Raw genomic sequence first — 17,864 nt, 5'->3', positions numbered from 1 at the left:
GTCAATGTGGAGGCTATATACAGGGGGCACCGGTACAGAGTCAATGTGGAGGCTATATACAGGGGGCACCGGTACAGAGTCAATGTGGAGGCTATATACAGGGGGCACCGGTTAGTCGAGTTTATTGAGGTAATGTGTACATGTAGGTAGAGTTAAAGTGACTATGCATATATTACAACCTGAGAGTAGCAGCAGCATAAAAGGGGTCCGGGCAGCCCTTTGAATAGCTGATGAGAAGGCCTAAGGAACAGTAAAAATAATTTGCCTATGTCAATATACTATCCACCATAGTACAAGAGTTTACCTGTTATATTCTGTAGGATAAATAAATATTCCAAACATAGATCCCAAATTAATACAACTGTCCCAGGCTATCACATCCCACAACCACTAGCATAAAAAAAAGAAGTTTTTACGCAATGTGGCTGATGCAACAGATCAGAACGTTGAGCTTAAAAATGTTGATAAACTATTAGGCTATTTCTTCACATTACAAGTGCAGCAACACGCACACGGCAGTCGTTGTTGGTGCCGATATGGTTTACATTTAGATGCAGGAGCTCTACGTACGTTTGATCTAATATTCTATTAAAGCAATAAGCTGAATGTTCCATTAGCGGGAAAACACCATTATCAACAGTGACCACAAATGCAATGTAATGTTTTTATTATAAAAAGGTGCATTTTTATGTTGAAAATAATTTTGCCGAAACTTCCCTGAAACTCACACGCTGCCTATGTATGCCAGTTAGGCTCTACACTCCTCGTAAAGCAGATTAATGTGCTTCATTTTAAGAAGTGAACCTTATCAAAACAGAGGCCTATGGGCTAAGCTACATGAGGTGTGGTACAGATAGGCCTATGGGCTAAGCTACATGAGGTGTGATACAGATAGGCCTATGGGCTAAGCTACATGAGGTGTGGTACAGATAGACCTATGGGCTAAGCTACATGAGGTGTGGTACAGATAGACCTATGGGCTAAGCTACATGAGGTGTGGTACAGATAGGCCTATGGGCTAAGCTACATGAGGTGTGGTACAGATAGACCTATGGGCTAAGCTACATGAGGTGTGGTACAGATAGGCCTATGGGCTAAGCTACATGAGGTGTGGTACAGATAGACCTATGGGCTAAGCTACATGAGGTGTGGTACAGATAGGCCTATGGGCTAAGCTACATGAGGTGTGGTACAGATAGGCCTATGGGCTAAGCTACATGAGGTGTGGTACAGATAGGCCTATGGGCTAAGCTACATGAGGTGTGATACAGATAGGCCTATGGGCTAAGCTACATGAGGTGTGGTACAGGTAGACCTATGGGCTAAGCTACATGAGGTGTGGTACAGATAGGCCTATGGGCTAAGCTACATGAGGTGTGGTACAGATAGACCTATGGGCTAAGCTACATGAGGTGTGGTACAGATAGGCCTATGGGCTAAGCTACATGAGGTGTGGTACAGATAGGCCTATGGGCTAAGCTACATGAGGTGTGGTACAGATAGGCCTATGGGCTAAGCTACATGAGGTGTGGTACAGATAGGCCTATGGGCTAAGCTACATGAGGTGTGGTACAGATAGGCCTATGGGCTAAGCTACATGAGGTGTGATACAGATAGGCCTATGGGCTAAGCTACATGAGGTGTGGTACAGATAGACCTATGGGCTAAGCTACATGAGGTGTGATACAGATAGGCCTATGGGCTAAGCTACATGAGGTGTGATACAGATAGGCCTATGGGCTAAGCTACATGAGGTGTGGTACAGATAAGCCTATGGGCTAAGCTACATGAGGTGTGATACAGATAGGCCTATGGGCTAAGCTACATGAGGTGTGATACAGATAGGCCTATGGGCTAAGCTACATGAGGTGTGGTACAGATAGGCCTATGGGTTAAGCTACATGAGGTGTGGTACAGATAGGCCTATGGGTTAAGCTACATGAGGTGTGGTACAGATAGGCCTATGGGCTAAGCTACATGAGGTGTGGTACAGATAGGCCTATGGGCTAAGCTACATGAGGTGTGATACAGATAGACCTATGGGCTAAGCTACATGAGGTGTGATACAGATAGGCCTATGGGCTAAGCTACATGAGGTGTGGGACCATGATTTGAAAAAGTGGTGAGAAAAAAAAGTCATTGTTTCTTATGCTGGGCATCATTCACAGGTGACAGGCTAATATCGTCACCCATCAAACTATTCCTGATTTAATCTGGTCTTCACGTACACTAAATAACATATGTGTGAAATTTGTTTTGATTTAAAATGAACAATTTTCATGCACCTGTCTCGAATAAAAATATTTACATTTACATTTAAGTCATTTAGCAGACGCTCTTATCCAGAGCGACTTACAAATTGGTGAATTCACCTTCTGACATCCAGTGGAACAGCCACTTTACAATAGTGCATCTAAATCATATAAGTGGGGGGGGTGAGAAGAATTACTTATCCTATCCTAGGTATTCCTTGAAGAGGTGGGGTTTCAGGTGTAAAATACATGTCATCTATGCACTTATGTTGCGAACGCAGGACGCTTTTCCCCGTGGTTAATGTTCATGCCAGCCAAGTAGCCTGTTGTAAATATAAGGTATGTGCTAAATATTCACAATGTTGGGAAATAAATATAGTAGGCCTAGCCTAAACTGATGGAATCCTTCTCTTTTTAAGAAAGAGGCCAATTGTTGTTTCGGGCAACAGCATAGCCTATAGAAATGTTGAGCACCGTGAAGTGTTTGATTTGATTTTCTATTGTATTTGCATTGATGTCAGAGTGGTTAGAGGGACAATAGAGCCCTGAGTACCAGGTCATTAGGACCTGATGGAGGGACAATAGAGCCCTGAGTACCAGGTCATTAGGACCTGATGGAGGGACAATAGAGTCCTGAGTACCAGGTCATTTGGACCTGATGGAGGGACAAAGGAGCCCTGAGTAACAGGTCATTAGGACCTGATGGAGGGACAATAGAGCCCTGAGTACCAGGTCATTAGGACCTGATGGAGGGACAAAGGAGCCCTGAGTACCAGGTCATTAGGACCTGATGGAGGGACAATGGAGCCCTGAGTACCAGACCATTAGGGCTCTGTTGTCCCTCCATCAGGTCCTGAGTACCAGACCATTAGGACCTGATGGAGGGACAACAGAGCCCTGAGTACCAGGCCATTAGGACCTGATGGAGGGACAATAGAGCCCTGAGTCGCAGGCCATTAGTGACCTGATGGAGGGACAACAGAGCCCTGAGTACCAGGCCATTAGTGACCTGATGGAGGGACAATAGAGCCCTGAGTACCAGACCATTAGGGCTCTGTTGTCCCTCCATCAGGTCCTGAGTACCAGACCATTAGGACCTGATGGAGGGACAACAGAGCCCTGAGTACCAGGCCATTAGTGACCTGATAGAGGGACAATAGAGCCCTGAGTACCAGGTCATTAGGACTTGATGGAGGGACAATAGAGCACTGAGTACCAGGTCATTAGGACCTGATGGAGGGACAATGGAGCCCTGAGTACCAGGTCATTAGGACCTGATGGAGGGACAATAGAGCCCTGAGTACCAGGTCATTAGGACCTGATGGAGGGACAATAGAGCCCTGAGTACCAGGTCATTAGGACCTGATGGAGGGACAATAGAGCCCTGAGTACCAGGTCATTAGGACCTGATGGAGGGACAAAGGAGCCCTGAGTACCAGGTCATTAGGACCTGATGGAGGGACAATGGAGCCCTGAGTACCAGACCATTAGGGCTCTGTTGTCCCTCCATCAGGTCCTGAGTACCAGACCATTAGGACCTGATGGAGGGACAATAGAGCCCTGAGTACCAGGTCATTAGCAAGTGTGGAAGGCTACCAATGACCATCAGCAGCATCAGCACTTGGAGAAGCCTAATTACCGTGACCGTTACGTGGAATTTGACTGCCTTCATGACTTGTGACCGCCGGTTTGGCGGTAATAACCCTACTCCTGTTTAGACTAGACCCAACGGCAACATACACTGTGTGTTTAGTGATGGTTAGGCTATGGCATCATCAACACTTGAATCCACCCCACCACACACCCACCCTTTTGGCCAAAATGTCAGCTCAATCAATGTGAAACCTGCATCAGATCAAACCCACTGTCCTGAAGTTGGCCGTCTCCAACTCTGGCCTGGTGATGCTGCTATAAATGGAAGGTGTTAAGGGATGGCGTTGACACATGAACCTACAACAGAGAACAGACACAGTTGTAGGAAGGTGTGAAATATCTAGTCTGCTTAAACAGGCTGGTGCCACTGTGATGATAAACTGAATCTGACTTCAAAGACTACTTCAGTACAATCGTTCACCTCTACCTGCCATAGAAAGAGGCCAAGGCAGGGAACTCCCCTGTGTTAACATACATGCAGAGGAGGCAGTGGTAGGCAGCAGTGCGAGTACGTAGCCTACTCTGTCAGGATGTGGTGAGGGTAACCGCTGTTGAGAGAAAATGGTACACACCTCGGCCTACCTATAAACAGCCTCCTGTCAATCTTTAAGGGTAAGGCTATTATATAGGCCAGTGGCGAATATGCACTCACTGGGCCAGGCTCTCAACTAGGGCGCTCTCTAAACACCAGCCATTTGAGAGCGCTTTTTTCTCCCTCGAATTATAAAATGTTTGTTCGTTTTTCATCAAGATATTGAAGATAAACTTCATTTCTGTTCAATCGATATTCCATATTCTAAATCGCTAGTGTCACATCACTTCATTCCCTTAATGTTTATTGTAACATTGTCGAGACATTTCAGTTTCATTTTTGTACAATACATTGTTGCATTTTATTTACCATTTCCTTCACTCTGAGTGGGCAATATGTTCATTTTACTCACAAGATAATTGTATTTCCCACAAAAGTGTCTGTTTGCTGTTTTGTCCTTGGAGCTCCTCGGTGTCAAATGGTTGTTACCTCTTCAAGCTACGAGCGCATGGGCATTCCACTAGTTAATTAATACATGGGCATTCCACTAGTTCATAAATACATGGGCATTCCACTAGTTCATAAATACATGGGCATTCCACTAGTTCATAAATACATGGGCATTCCACTAGTTCATAAATACATGGGCATTCCACTAGTTCATAAATACATGGGCATTCCACTAGTTCATAAATACATGGGCATTCCACTAGTTCATAAATACATGGGCATTCCACTAGTTCATAAATACATGGGCATTCCACTAGTTAATAAATACATGGGCATTCCACTAGTTAATAAATACATGGGCATTCCACTAGTTAATTCATACATGGGCATTCCACTAGTTAATAAATACATGGGCATTCCACTAGTTAATTAATACATGGGCATTCCACTAGTTAATTAATACATGGGCATTCCACTAGTTCATAAATACATGGGCATTCCACTAGTTCATAAATACATGGGCATTCCACTAGTTCATAAATACATGGGCATTCCACTAGTTCATAAATACATGGGCATTCCACTAGTTAATTAATACATGGGCATTCCACTAGTTCATTAATACATGGGCATTCCACTAGTTCATAAATACATGGGCATTCCACTAGTTCATAAATACATGGGCATTCCACTAGTTCATAAATACATGGGCATTCCACTAGTTCATAAATACATGGGCATTCCACTAGTTAATTAATACATGGGCATTCCACTAGTTAATTAATACATGGGCATTCCACTAGTTAATAAATACATGGGCATTCCACTAGTTAATTCATACATGGGCATTCCACTAGTTAATAAATACATGGGCATTCCACTAGTTAATTAATACATGGGCATTCCACTAGTTAATTAATACATGGGCATTCCACTAGTTAATAAATACATGGGCATTCCACTAGTTAATAAATACATGGGCATTCCACTAGTTAATAAATACATGGGCATTCCACTAGTTAATAAATACACGGTCATTCCACTAGTTAATTAATACACGGTCATTCCACTAGTTAATTAATACACGGTCATTCCACTAGTTCAGTAATACATGGGCATTCCACTAGTTAAGTAATACATGGGCATTCCACTAGTTCAGTAATACATGGGCATTCCACTAGTTCAGTAATACATGGGCATTCCACTAGTTAAGTAATACATGGGCATTCCACTAGTTCAGTAATACATGGGCATTCCACTAGTTCAGTAATACATGGGCATTCCACTAGTTCAGTAATACATGGGCATTCCACTAGTTCAGTAATACATGGGCATTCCACTAGTTAAGTAATACATGGGCATTCCACTAGTTAAGTAATACATGGGCATTCCACTAGTTAAGTAATACATGGGCATTCCACTAGTTCATAAATACATGGGCATTCCTCTAGTTAATTAATACATGGTCATTCCACTAGTTAATAAATACATGGTCATTCCACTAGTTCATACATGGGCATTCCACAAGTTCATACATGGGCATTCCACAAGTTCATACATGGGCATTCCACAAGTTCATACATGGGCATTCCACAAGTTCATACATGGGCATTCCACAAGTTCATACATGGGCATTCCACAAGTTCATACATGGGCATTCCACTAGTTAATACATGGGCATTCCACTAGTTAATTAATACATGGGCATTCCACAAGTTCATACATGGGCATTCCACAAGTTCATACATGGGCATTCCACTAGTTCATACATGGGCATTCCACTAGTTCATACATGGGCATTCCACTAGTTCATACATGGGCATTCCACTAGTTCATACATGGCCTTCCTGTCAGGAAGCCAATCACCTACTATAATAAATGAGTTGACGTTGAATTAACGAACGGGTCCTTTCTGAACAGGTTCTGATTATGACTACTATTATACAATTAAAGACTTAGGAATATGCCTTTTACATTGAATACCACTTATGTGGTTTCATTGTAATTTTGACAGTGGTATGTCCCGGGGAGGAGATAAAAGAATATAGTCCTTCAAAAAAGGTCCAATGCAACCATTTTTATCTCAATATCAAATCATTTCTGAATAACAATTAAGTACCTTACTGTAAAGTTGTTGTTTTCAGAGGGGAAAATTGAAAACAAGCTGTTATGGTCAAAGAGATTTGGAACTCTTTCTTATCTATTAACTAATTTACCTAATGCTACCAGGCTGGGAGTGTACCTAATGCTACCGGGCTGGGAGTCTACCTAATGCTACAGGGCTGGGAGTGTACCTAATGCTACACGGCTGGGAGTGTACCTAATGCTACACGGCTGGGAGTGTACCTAATGCTACAGGGCTGGGAGTGTACCTAATGCTACAGGGCTGGGAGTGTACCTAATGCTACAGGGCTGGGAGTGTACCTAATGCTACCGGGCTGGGAGTGTACCTAATGCTACAGGACTGGGAGTGTACCTAATGCTACCGGGCTGGGAGTGTACCTAATGCTACCGGGCTGGGAGTGTACCTAATGCTACCGGGCTGGGAGTGTACCTAATGCTACCGGGCTGGGAGTGTACCTAATGCTACCGGGCTGGGAGTGTACCTAATGCTACAGGGCTGGGAGTGTACCTAATGCTACCGGGCTGGGAGTGTACCTAATGCTACCGGGCTGGGAGTGTACCTAATGCTACCGGGCTGGGAGTGTACCTAATGCTACCGGGCTGGGAGTGTACCTAATGCTACCGGGCTGGGAGTGTACCTAATGCTACAGGGCTGGGAGTGTACCTAATGCTACCGGGCTGGGAGTGTACCTAATGCTACCGGGCTGGGAGTGTACCTAATGCTACCGGGCTGGGAGTGTACCTAATGCTACCGGGCTGGGAGTGCACCTAATGCTACCGGGCTGGGAGTGTACCTAATGCTACCGGGCTGGGAGTGTACCTAATGCTACAGGGCTGGGAGTGTACCTAATGCTACAGGGCTGGGAGTGTACCTAATGCTACAGGGCTGGGAGTGTACCTAATGCTACAGGGCTGGGAGTGTACCTAATGCTACCGGGCTGGGAGTGTACCTAATACTACAAGGCTGGGAGTGTACCTAATACTACAAGGCTGGGAGTGTACCTAATACTACAAAGCTGGGAGCTACACAGCTGGGAGCTACCTAATGCTACAGGGCTGGGAGCTACACAGCTGGGAGCTACCTAATGCTACAGGGCTGGGAGTGTACCTAATGCTACAGGGCTGGGAGTGTACCTAATGCTACAGGGCTGGGAGTGTACCTAATGCTACAGGGCTGGGAGTGTACCTAATGCTACAGGGCTGGGAGTGTACCCAATGCTACACAGCTGGGAGTGTACCTAATGCTACACAGCTGGGAGTGTACCTAATGCTACACAGCTGGGAGTGTACCTAATGCTACAAAGCTGGGAGCTACACAGCTGGGAGCTACCTAATGCTACAGGGCTGGGAGCTACACAGCTGGGAGCTACCTAATGCTACAGGGCTGGGAGTGTACCTAATACTACAAGGCTGGGAGTGTACCTAATATTACAAAGCTGGGAGCTACACAGCTGGGATCTACCTAATGCTACAGGGCTGGGAGCTACACAGCTGGGAGCTACCTAATGCTACAGGGCTGGGAGTGTACCTAATGCTACAGGGCTGGGAGTGTACCCAATGCTACACAGCTGGGAGTGTACCTAATGCTACACAGCTGGGAGTGTACCTAATGCTACACAGCTGGGAGTGTACCTAATGCTACAGGGCTGGGAGTGTACCTAATGCTACAGGGCTGGGAGTGTACCTAATGCTACAAAGCTGGGAGCTACACAGCTGGGAGCTACCTAATGCTACACAGCTGGGAGTGTACCTAATGCTACACAGCTGGGAGTGTACCTAATGCTACAGGGCTGGGAGTGTACCTAATGCTACAGGGCTGGGAGTGTACCTAATGCTACACAGCTGGGAGCTACCTAATGCTACAGGGCTGGGAGTGTACCTAATGCTACAGGGCTGGGAGTGTACCTAATACCACAAGGCTGGGAGTGTACCTAATGCCACAAGGCTGGGAGTGTACCTAATACTACAAGGCTGGGAGTGTACCTAATGCTACACAGCTGGGAGTGTACCTAATGCTACAGGACTGGGAGTGTACCTAATGCTACAGGACTGGGAGTGTACCTAATGCTACAGGGCTGGGAGTGTACCTAATGCTACAGGGCTGGAAGTGTACCTAATGCCACAGGACTGGGAGCTACAGGACTGGGAGTGTACCCAATGCTACAGAGCTGGGAGCTACAGGACTGGGAGTGTACCTAATGCTGCAGGACTGGGAGTGTACCTAATGCTGCAGGACTGGGAGTGTACATAATACTACAGCACTGGGAGTGTACCTAATACTACAGCACTGGGAGTGTACCTAATGCTACAGGGCTGGGAGTGTACCTAATGCTACAGGGCTGGGAGTGTACCTAATGCTACAGGACTGGGAGTGTACCTAATGCTACAGGGCTGGGAGTGTACCTAATGCTACAGGGCTGGGAGTGTACCTAATGCTACAGGGCTGGGAGTGTACCTAATGCTACAGGGCTGGGAGTGTACCTAATGCTACAGGGCTGGGAGTGTACCTAATGCTACAGGACTGGGAGCTACCTAATGCTACAGGACTGGGAGCTACCTAATGCTACAGGACTGGGAGCTACCTAATGCTACAGGACTGGGAGCTACAGGACTGGGAGCTACCTAATGCTACAGGACTGGGAGCTACCTAATGCTTGTACTGTAGAGCAACAGGTCTGGGCTGTGGTGAGTGATAGAGGAGGTTTCACACAGCCTGTCCAATATGACTCAGAAAGAACACGATCTGATACCACACGCACCCCCCCCCTGCATCCTCCCACCCACACACACACAACAAGACAAACATCATCAGGAACCGAGTCAACAGCACACAGTGGAGCTTAGCATTACCATTGGAATGTAGTAAATCTATTCAGGGCTACTGTAAGTACACGTCACAAGTTCCCACACGATCCATCAATCTGAATTATATCTTAACACAAGACAATCTACCCTATTTCATTCTTAACCAGCAGCGTGTAAGAAACATATCACTCCACACACCCCATAGACTAGAACCCAGGCCAATTTTAAAGGAAAAGGGAAATGGATAAAAATTGCACGCAGTGGTTGATTCCCTGTTTCGATATCTGAAACCCATTTCTCTAAAACAATCTGTCAGAAACCACAAGATTCAATTTGCAACAAATAATGATCTCTCTGGGTCTCCTGTGAGCATAACAACCTCTCCCAATGGCCATCCATCCACGTCATAACCCACTTCCTGTACCCAACAGTTATCCTGTCCAATAAGGAGACAGTATTCGGTTGTAGCAGTACACTTGTCCAATGAGGTACTGGCATGTGGTTGTTCCATGGGAGCTGAGGGCACTGTAATGAAGCAGTGAGCTCCTGAGAGCCTAACTCCGGATATGAGTCTGACCCTGGATCAATGAGAGGGAAACCAGTTATTACACTACAGGCCCAAGGTTTATGAGTTTTGTTTTAAATCTAATATCAGCGTTACGTCCAAGGATCATTTCCCCTCCTTATTCTGGTCAGTTCAGCAGCTGCACTATTGACTCATCCACATAACACCTATTTAATTCACGTCAGGACTGAGGGGAAAAACGACAAAGCTGGCGTAATATATACAACAACACTTTTTACATGATATTTAACTTAAGGGTGGACATTGGATATCAATGTGAAATATAGGTTGTTGTGTTTCCCATAGGCTACTGCACTGGAAATGTGAAGCCTGTCTTCGGAGGCCGGAATCATTTCCTGGGTTGTTCTAAGCACGTTGTGTTCTACTGGTGAAACGTTTCACCATCACATATAACTGGACAGGTGATGCTGGCTCGTCATGTCCTGAACTCAGCGTTTCCCCCCAAAACTCTCCCTGCTGGGAGTTGCTGCTGGACTGTGGACTGTTGTAAAAATAAAAATAAAAAGGTGGTTTGATCTATTTGGTGAGTAACAAGAACCTGAAAAAGGGTGCATCAGGATCCTAATGTTTATGTTCCCAACTTCATGTGATTTATTTAACATTCCAACCTTTAACATTTTGGACATTTTTGAAAACGTACAAAATCAGCAGGGGATCTAATACTTTTTCCCCTCACTGTATATCCTGTTATACTGGTGAAACATCCCTGTAGTCCAGGGCTAAGCCTAACCACAGATGTACCATAATCACCACCTCCACTGTAGCCTTCTTTACCAACGTGGACATGCTGACTCATGGCCTGTCTGGTGAGCATGGAAATTATGTTTAAATCTCACCAATGTCCGATGTCTGCAGTCTCTAAGACTTTGTAGGTATAGGACCTACATTGACATGTTATGCACAGCGTTTTATAAAGGCAACATTTTATACGATATCTGGATAGTACAGTGTTTCACTGTGTAAGATACACTAACCAGGCCAAGCAACTGACAGGATATTCAGATCTGTCTATTGCTCTCTCCATCCAGGGGTAACCTACTAAGGATGTGCTGTTTATCACATCGACATGCTCATGTTATGTTACCCACCTTCATTTTCAGATGTTGGGCATGCAACCTGTAGCACCAAATCAAACGTCCTCTCGGGAAACTCGCTGTAATAAAGGAGAGAGATGATGACTTTAGCTGGTAGCAAAATGAACATCTGTGTACAAACATAATTTATGGTATGCAACAATTGCAAACTAGATACATCAACAGCATATTATGCAACATAGTTATAAATAGTGATGAAGCAACTCATATATAGCGGAATCATCGGTCAAGCTCGGTCTGTGTGCTGGCCAGACAACTCAATTCTCGCGTGATTCATTTGATGGTCGGGAAATAAATTGGTTAAAGCTGCTGTTACTGCTGACAATTCAGCAAAAATTCTGGGGGAAATGTCTTGTACCTAAAAGTCTATATTGACACCATATTATATTGTTTACTTTAGGACCGTTAAATACTAAAATATAGGAGGTCCTAGGCTAGCAGGCTAATTAATTTAGCGAACTTAATTAAAATTATTTTAGCAACTTGACAGCGTTACACTGACCCAAATGCTAACTCAGCATGCCAGACCGCCAGCTAAATAAATTACAATTCACACTTTTAATAATGGTCCATAAAACATCGGTATGTATTGTCTAGAAGTAAACAAACTCGTGTCTTACTTTATTCTGCTGTCCATCGTTCACAACATCGCGACAGCTCGCGCCACCGGCTTTACTGTTCCAGACCAAGCTTTCGTTCCGAAGCAACGAGAGGTCCGTAACTAGTTCAACCTTTCAGCTTGTTACCTACCGCTGACACCACATGCTTCAAAGATTCATTCTTGCTAGTAGCGATGTTTCTTCCTTGTTCCTGATCTGCACAGTTGGCTGTTTCAGTTCCACGGTATTTCCACAACAAACAGCACCAGGAAGTGGCTGTGAAAGATTTAGTGACGTCACCTAATTTGATAAAAATCTTGGAGTGTCCCCTCCTCCCCCTAAATCCTCAGAACAGCAGTGATTTCATGTCCCCCTCCTTGATTTGGGCTGATGGCGTTATCATGTTGTTCTACAGTAAATGCTTAGCAATTGAGTTTATTTATTTTATTTTTTATTACACATGGGCAATAGGGACTGCTCCTTCACAAGTAAGAGTAGTGATGGCTATAGGGAGTGGCAAATGGCATAGAGGTGGCAAATGCAACCTCGGTTGTTCTTTTTTTTTACATTATTCATCTTCACTTACCTGTCTGGATCTGACTTCATTGACAACAACAACAAACATGACCAGAGCTTTTTGATTGTTGTAAAGCAGAGGATATTCCTGTGGGAATATATTTGGGCCTTATGCATGCATTCCACATTTGCTGCATTAAATAGGCTATAATTCACACACAACTCTTAGCAGTCCAGCCTATGATGCAGAGTCATCGAGCCCCTGTGTTAGCCTATAAGTGTCCGGGGGTAAATTGAAACCAGTGGCTGTGCCTGCCTGTGTGTGTGTGTGTGTGTGTGTGTGTGTGATGTGTGTCTCTCCTAGCCCTCCTGAGAGTAGACCTGGCTGGGAGCCAGTTTCCTGCAGGCAGACTGAAGGTAATTAAGTGGCAGCAGACTGGGACATGCTGTTGCAGATTTCTCCTATGAAATGATAATGCCAGGGTCCTGCTGGTGCTGTCTCACCATTCACAGAAGCATTACCTACACACAATACGCACCGGGCTGGAGTCAGGAGGGAATAGCCTACTGTGGATTAAATACACCACTTTATGTGGTTCAACGTTTATTTTATTTCTGTGTGTGTGTGTGTGTGTGTGTGTGTGTGTGTGTGTGTGTGTGTGTGTGTGTGTGTGTGTGTGTGTGTGTGTGTGTGTGTGTGTGTGTGTGTCACAGAGATGGTTTGGTGAACCCTGTTCAAATGATGATGAGTAACCTTGCATGAGACCTGAAGATCAGGCTTTCAGCTCATCGCACGAACACCGTCCACTGGCAAGCAGCAGACGACTTAAAGTCAGTCAATCACATAGGTTCAGTGTATTCTATTTCAATGCACAGTTAAAAGCCTACACAGTGCAATGGCAGTTTCCCATTAAAAAATGATTTGAGAGGCAAATAGCTCTCTATTAGGATAAACCGTCACATTAACGGAGGTTCTAAGTGTATACAGTAACAGTTCTGTCTAAAGGAAATTGACAAAATTCCACATGAAGGTACTGCATCTTAGTGCAAGAGGTGTCACTGCAGTCCCTCGTTCGAATCTGGGCTGTATCACATCAGGCCGTGATTGGGAGTTCCATAGGGCGGTGCATAAATTGCCCAGCGTCGTCCGGGTTTGGCCGGTGTAGGCTGTCATTGTAAATAAGAATATGTTCTTAACTGACTTGCCTAGATAAATAAAGGTTCAATTAAAACACACACACATATGTATATATATTAAAAAAATAGCATAAATGTTGGAATCAGGATCAAAATTAATAATACTAGAAAAAGAAACTCACATATCCATTTACAGGTAATGTTGTGATTCAAGAAACATTCAAATACATCTTCCATACTGTACATTTCTAATTAGAACATGAAACACAGGCAATGGATGACTGTAATAAATATGGTAGAAAATAAAATACAAATCATCATCCCAATGTTGACATGAAACCATTTCAGTGAAATACTCACATCCTCTGCACTTTCTGACCACATACAACCTTTATTTTTAATACACATGTAGTGTTATTATCGCTTTGAGGATAACATAGTGCCACCGACGCGGCCCGCTACCAAGGACTGTGGGCTCTCCTTCTCTGTGGCCGACATGAGTAAAACATTTAAGCGTGTTAACCCTCGCGAGGCTGCCGGGCCGAGGCGGCATCCCTGGACACGTCCTCAGTGCATGTGCAGACCAGCTGGCTGGAGTGTTTACAGATGAGGCAATCGCCATAACCCTGCACACTGCCCTATCCCATCTGGACAAGAGGAATACCTATGTAAGAATGCTGTTCATTCACTATAGCTCACCATTCAACACCATAATACCCTCCAAGCTCATCATTAAGCTCGGGGCCCTGGGTCTAAACCGCGCCCTGTGCAACTGGGTCCTGGACTTCCTGAAGGGCCGCCCCCAGGTGGTGAAGGTAGGAAACAACACCTCCACTTTGCTGATCCTCAACACAGGGGCCCCACAAGGGTGCGTGCTCAGCCCCCTCCTGTACTCCCTGTTCACCCATGACTGCGTGGCCATGCACGCCTCCAACTCAATCATCAAGTTTGCAGACAACACAACATTAGTAGGCCTGATTACCAACATGATGAGACAGTCTACAGGGAGGAGGTGAGGAGCCTGGGAGAGTGGTGCCAGAAAAATGACCTCTCACTCAACGTCAACTAAACCAAGCAGCTGATCTTGGACTTCAGGAATCAGGAATCAGCAGATGGAGCACCCCCTAAAACCCTCACAAACTTTTACAGATGCACAATTGAGCGCAACCTGTCGGGCTGTATCACCGCCTAGTACGGAAACTGCACCACCCGCAACTGCAGGGCTCTCCAGAGGGTGATGCAGTCTGCCCAACGCATCACCGGGGGCAAACTACCTGCCCTCCAGGACACCTACACCACCCGATGTCACAGGAAGGACAAAAAGTTTGTCAAGGACATCAACCACCCGAGCCACGGCCTGTTCACCCCGCTATCATCCAGAATGCGAGGTCAGTACAGATGCATCAAAGCAGGGACAGAGCGACTGAAAAACAGCTTCTGGGGCCTCCCGGGTGGCACAGTGGTTAAGGGGGTTGTACTGCAGCGCCAGCTGTGCCATCAGAGACTCTGGGTTCGCGCCCAGGCTCTGTCGTAACCAGCTGCGACCGGGAGGTCCATGGGGCGACGCACAGTTGGCCAAGCATCGTCCGGGTTAGTGAGGGCTTGGCCAGTAGGGATGTCCTTGTCTCATCTCGCACCAGCGACTCCTGTGGCGGGCCGGGCACAGTGCATGCTAACCAAGGTTGCCAGGTGCATGGTGTTTCCTCCGACACATTGGTGCGGCTGGCTTCCAGGTTGGATGTGTGCTGTGTTAAGAAGCAGTGCGGCTTGGTTGGGATGTGTATCGGAGGACGCATGACTTTCAACCTTCGTCTCTCCCGAGCCCGTACGGGAGTTGTAGCGATGAGACAAGATAGTAGCTACTAAAACAATTGGATACCATGAAATTGGGGAGAAAAAGGGGACAAATTCAACAACAAAAAAGCACAAAGAAACCCAGCTTCTATCTCAAGGCCATCAAACTGTTAAATAGCTACCACCCGTTTACGCAACCCTGCATCTTAGAGGCTGCTGCCTCTAGACTTGGAATCACTGGCCACTTTAATAAGGGAACACTAGTCATTTTAATCATGTTTAAATAATGTTTACATACTGCTTTACTCATCTCATATGTTTATACTGTATTATATTCTACTGTATTTTAGTTGATACCACTCCAATATTGCCCAATCTAATATTTATATATTTCTTAATTCCATTATTTAAGATTTACTGGTTTTGAATCAAATCAAATCAAATCAAATATTTATTGGTCATACATATTATTGGTCATACACATATTTAGCAGATGTTATTGCAGGTGTAGCAAAATGCTTGTGTTCCTAGCTCCAACAGTACAGTAGTAGATTTGTTTTTAGATACTACTGCACTGTTGGAGCTAGGAACACAAGCATTTCGCTACACCTGCAATAACATCTGATAAATATGTGTATGACCAATACATATTTGATTCGATTTGATTTGATTCAGTCTGGGGCAAAATTAACCCACCACTGTCACTCAAAACCAGTTGTCACATTACATTAGCTGGATATACAGTAGACAGACAGCATAGCTTAAAGCAGTACATAACCTTGAAAGGACCAATAATTGTCCACTCATCAACTTCATGTTTTAAATGTGTTAGTGCAGAATGCATGTATGCTACAGCAAGACTGGCTGTCTTGCTGGTTTCTATATGCCGGTCTCAAGTTTTTTGAAATCCTTGATTTTGTGAGAAATAATATAGGGCATAGAACAATCTTTATGGAGAATTCCAGTTTGCTACAACAGCTTTTATTCCCATGTTGAATTTCTATAAACCTTAAGAGCAATACAACTTCAATACGATAGGGGCGCAGTGAAGCCAGGACTGCTGCATAGTCACATGCCAAGAGGCGACAAGGAAACTTATGATACAATTTATCGATTATAGACTTTTTGTTGTTGTTACATTCTAGCCTACACGTTTGCTGTAGGTTGTAACTGTTTTATCATTGTTTTTTTGTGTAATAAGCGCGTGCTTGCATTTTGGATGGCAACATTGTCGTATGATATTACCACTGCAACAGCCTTGTTGTAGATAGGCTAAGTCGTTCTAAACTCGAAGAAGGAAACATCATAAATGTTAGTAGCCTATTTTATTTAGCAATATTATGTTGTTTTGCCAATGTTTTCCGCGTGAAACATTTCTCTGTGGGTTGATCTTGCAACGTGCTAAACGAGCAGTTAAAATCATGTCAACTCAGGACGCCTCACAACACGATTTTAACCAGAAGCGATTGATAGCCAACAATAGCGGATTACAGATTCATACAACTAAAGCAGACCGTGAAGACTCGGATACCGGTGTCAAGACGAGCAACGACATGCAAGAAACAAACAGAACAACTGAAAAACAGTTCACAGAGGACGAACTTGCCATACATAAATTACACAGAGAAGCATGTGAGGTAAGCTTCAGACATCTTGCTGACGTTACACTCTTATGAGCCCGTACTTTGTCACCACAGTGACTGACCGGCCTGGCCGCCTACCTCATGTCCCCTAGTTGTAAAAAAGCTACATGTCATGTCCCATGTCTCGCAAGGATAGGAATCAGAGGGTGTTGGCTCTACTGCTGTCATTGACACAAAACTGGGTCACTCCTTTTCCTACTGGGGCAACAAACAGTTAAATATAGTACAATACTTTATGTAAGCAGTATCTCACTATATAACATGTTAGGTTACGTTTTTTGTTTGATTATATTTTGTTTTTACTTCTAAAATATATGTATACAAAATATGACATTGTTATATGCTGTAATAATGTTAACACTGACGGCAGTGACAAATCAAATTAATTTATAAAGCCCTTCTTATATCAGCGATATCTCAAAGTGCTGTACAGAAACCCAGCCTAAAACCCCAAACAGCAAGCAATGCAGGTGTAGAAGACAAGATGGGCAATAGCTAGACAGGACCAGAGAAGGGTCAACTTTTAGAATTTTGAAATGTGTTCTAATTCTGGACATTCGGTTACATTGCATTGTTTACATATTCCCCATGTAATGTTAATGGGGAGCTAACATGGCTGCCATAGAATGTTGTAGTGTCATGGAAATGCATCATAATGCAGAAACCTTGTTGAGCTACC

General features: G+C 44.5%; 1 protein-coding gene across 2 annotated transcripts in view; it reads right to left on the bottom strand.

Annotated features, from left to right (window-relative positions):
• The window catches only part of LOC135513222 (DENN domain-containing protein 1B-like), a 272,795-nt gene extending 260,441 nt beyond the window's left edge, over positions 1 to 12,354 (bottom strand). For both annotated transcript variants that reach the window (XM_064936030.1, XM_064936029.1), the window contains exons 1-2: positions 12,117 to 12,354; positions 11,491 to 11,555 (exon numbers count right to left, since the gene is read on the bottom strand). In XM_064936030.1, coding sequence (XP_064792102.1) covers positions 11,491 to 11,555; positions 12,117 to 12,133 — 82 coding nt within the window. In that variant the 5' untranslated portion in view covers positions 12,134 to 12,354. The remainder of the gene's footprint in view (positions 1 to 11,490; positions 11,556 to 12,116) is intronic.
• Between the last annotated feature and the right edge of the window lie 5,510 nt (positions 12,355 to 17,864).

Source organism: Oncorhynchus masou, chromosome 24 (assembly GCF_036934945.1).
Source record: "Oncorhynchus masou masou isolate Uvic2021 chromosome 24, UVic_Omas_1.1, whole genome shotgun sequence".
NCBI lineage: Eukaryota > Metazoa > Chordata > Actinopteri > Salmoniformes > Salmonidae > Oncorhynchus > Oncorhynchus masou.
The sequence above is the reverse complement of the archived record's forward strand: the minus strand, read 5'-3'. Positions and strand labels throughout refer to the sequence as shown.